The following is a 1,733-nucleotide window of genomic DNA, read 5'->3' as shown; positions in this document are numbered from 1 at the left end:
TCAATATAAATATAATAAAAAATCTATGTAATATTACTCATATATAATCTTTCAATTTAAAAATTTAATAATAACTAAAACTAATATAATTACATTTTCTAAAAAGAACTTTAAAGTTTATGTAAAAATATATAGTTAGAAATATAATATTTCTATCAATTAAGATGGACTCTCTTTTTCATAGAACTAAAATAATATATGATTGAGATAATTTAAAAAAAATTAAAAAATTTTGTTCGAATAAAATAAGATATGAGAAATACCTTTTAAATTTTTTACTATAATTTTGTAAGTGATGTTGAAAAATTGCTAAACAAAACCTTAATAATACCTTAAGTTCATAAGTAATTAAAGAACAAAATAAATAAGAATAAAAACGCGGTTTGTTCTCTCTTTTTGATACATTGAACTATAACCACAACAGTAGGAAAGAAAACGTGTTTTTGTTGGAAGTGAAATTTTCACGCGTTTTCTTCCATGTTGCTATATATGTAACCCTTTCCTTTGCTTTATTTTTATGCGCCAGACAATTTTGAACTCTCAAATCCCTCCACTGCCGCGCAGATGGTAACATTTCTGCTTCATATTCTTAATTTATATCTTTCCTTTCCCTTTCCCTTTTCCTTTTCCTTTTTCATATAAGTGGCTCATAGATAGGGATGTATTAAAGGGGTGAATTGAAACGATCGTCTTCTTAAAAAAAATTAAATTAATATATATTTTAAATATTTTTATATTTTTAAGTGATAATATATTTTTATCCCGTAAAATTTTATAAATTTGCTTCGTCTTAAAGTTATTACGTTCAATTTATGCCTATACGCCTATCGTATTGGCAGGTATTGCCCTTTTTGAAGGCCATGAAACGTCGGTTCAACGCTAGCTTTTTGCTTGTTGTTTTACGTTTATTTATTTATTTATTTTGCATGTTGGAGATACAGGATGCACTTGAGACCCTGAAAGCTGAGCTGGTAATAATGCGAAACGAGAAAACATACATGGAAGCACTGTTAAGTTCAGTGGAGAGTGCAATTGAAGAACATAAGAGAGCTGTTTCGATGTATAAAGCCATACAAAAACTTGCTGATGATTTGCTGGACGTTGTACTGGAAGCGGGAGGTGATCATAACAACTGTCAGGAGCTTGACGAGGAAACCATGCAGAAACTGGTCGAGGAAGCTATAAGCGACTTTAATGAAGCATTGAACCAAGCTCAATCTCGCCGGACCAGCCCCGCAGATGGCGGAAACAGCGGAGGGGATGATAGCATCTCTGGTGATTATAACAATCTTGATAGAACCAATATTAATTCTGGAAATGATACCCGTGGAAGCGGTGGTAGCCACGATTAATAGGTTGAGAGCTTAGTGGTTTAAATAATAAATAAAAAATCGGTTAAGCCGTCTTTAACGGTTTTATGTACATTTCGTGAACCTACGTATTAGTAAACGAAATTTTTTTTTAAAAAAACCAACGGTATTATGACTAGTTATTTAAAATTAAATAATTTATTAACCTATTTTGACCAATGTATTAATATTTTTTAATTATATTTTTTATCATTAATCAATCACAATTAAAATATATGTGCTGAGTCACTACAAAAAAAATTCAAATTACTGACGGAAAAATTCCGACGGATTTAAAATCTATCACAATTTACCAATGAAAATAAATTATTCTGTCACAAAGTTGTGACCTAATTGTAGTTTTAGACCGAATTTTTTTTCTGT

The 1,733-nt window shown here is 29.8% G+C and overlaps 1 protein-coding gene across 1 annotated transcript; it reads left to right on the top strand.

Annotated features, from left to right (window-relative positions):
- Positions 1-533: 533 nt before the first annotated feature.
- LOC120133669 lies at positions 534-1,352 on the top strand. The gene is made up of 2 exons (XM_039150210.1): positions 534-567; positions 936-1,352. Exons 1-2 carry the CDS (start codon positions 565-567, stop codon positions 1,350-1,352), a joined length of 420 nt encoding a protein of 139 aa, XP_039006141.1. The 5' UTR covers positions 534-564.
- The last annotated feature ends 381 nt before the right edge of the window (positions 1,353-1,733 follow it).

Source organism: Hibiscus syriacus, unplaced genomic scaffold, assembly GCF_006381635.1.
Source record: "Hibiscus syriacus cultivar Baekdansim isolate YM2019G1 unplaced genomic scaffold, ASM638163v2 tig00110584_pilon, whole genome shotgun sequence".
NCBI lineage: Eukaryota > Viridiplantae > Streptophyta > Magnoliopsida > Malvales > Malvaceae > Hibiscus > Hibiscus syriacus.
This window is presented reverse-complemented; position numbering and strand designations above follow the sequence as displayed.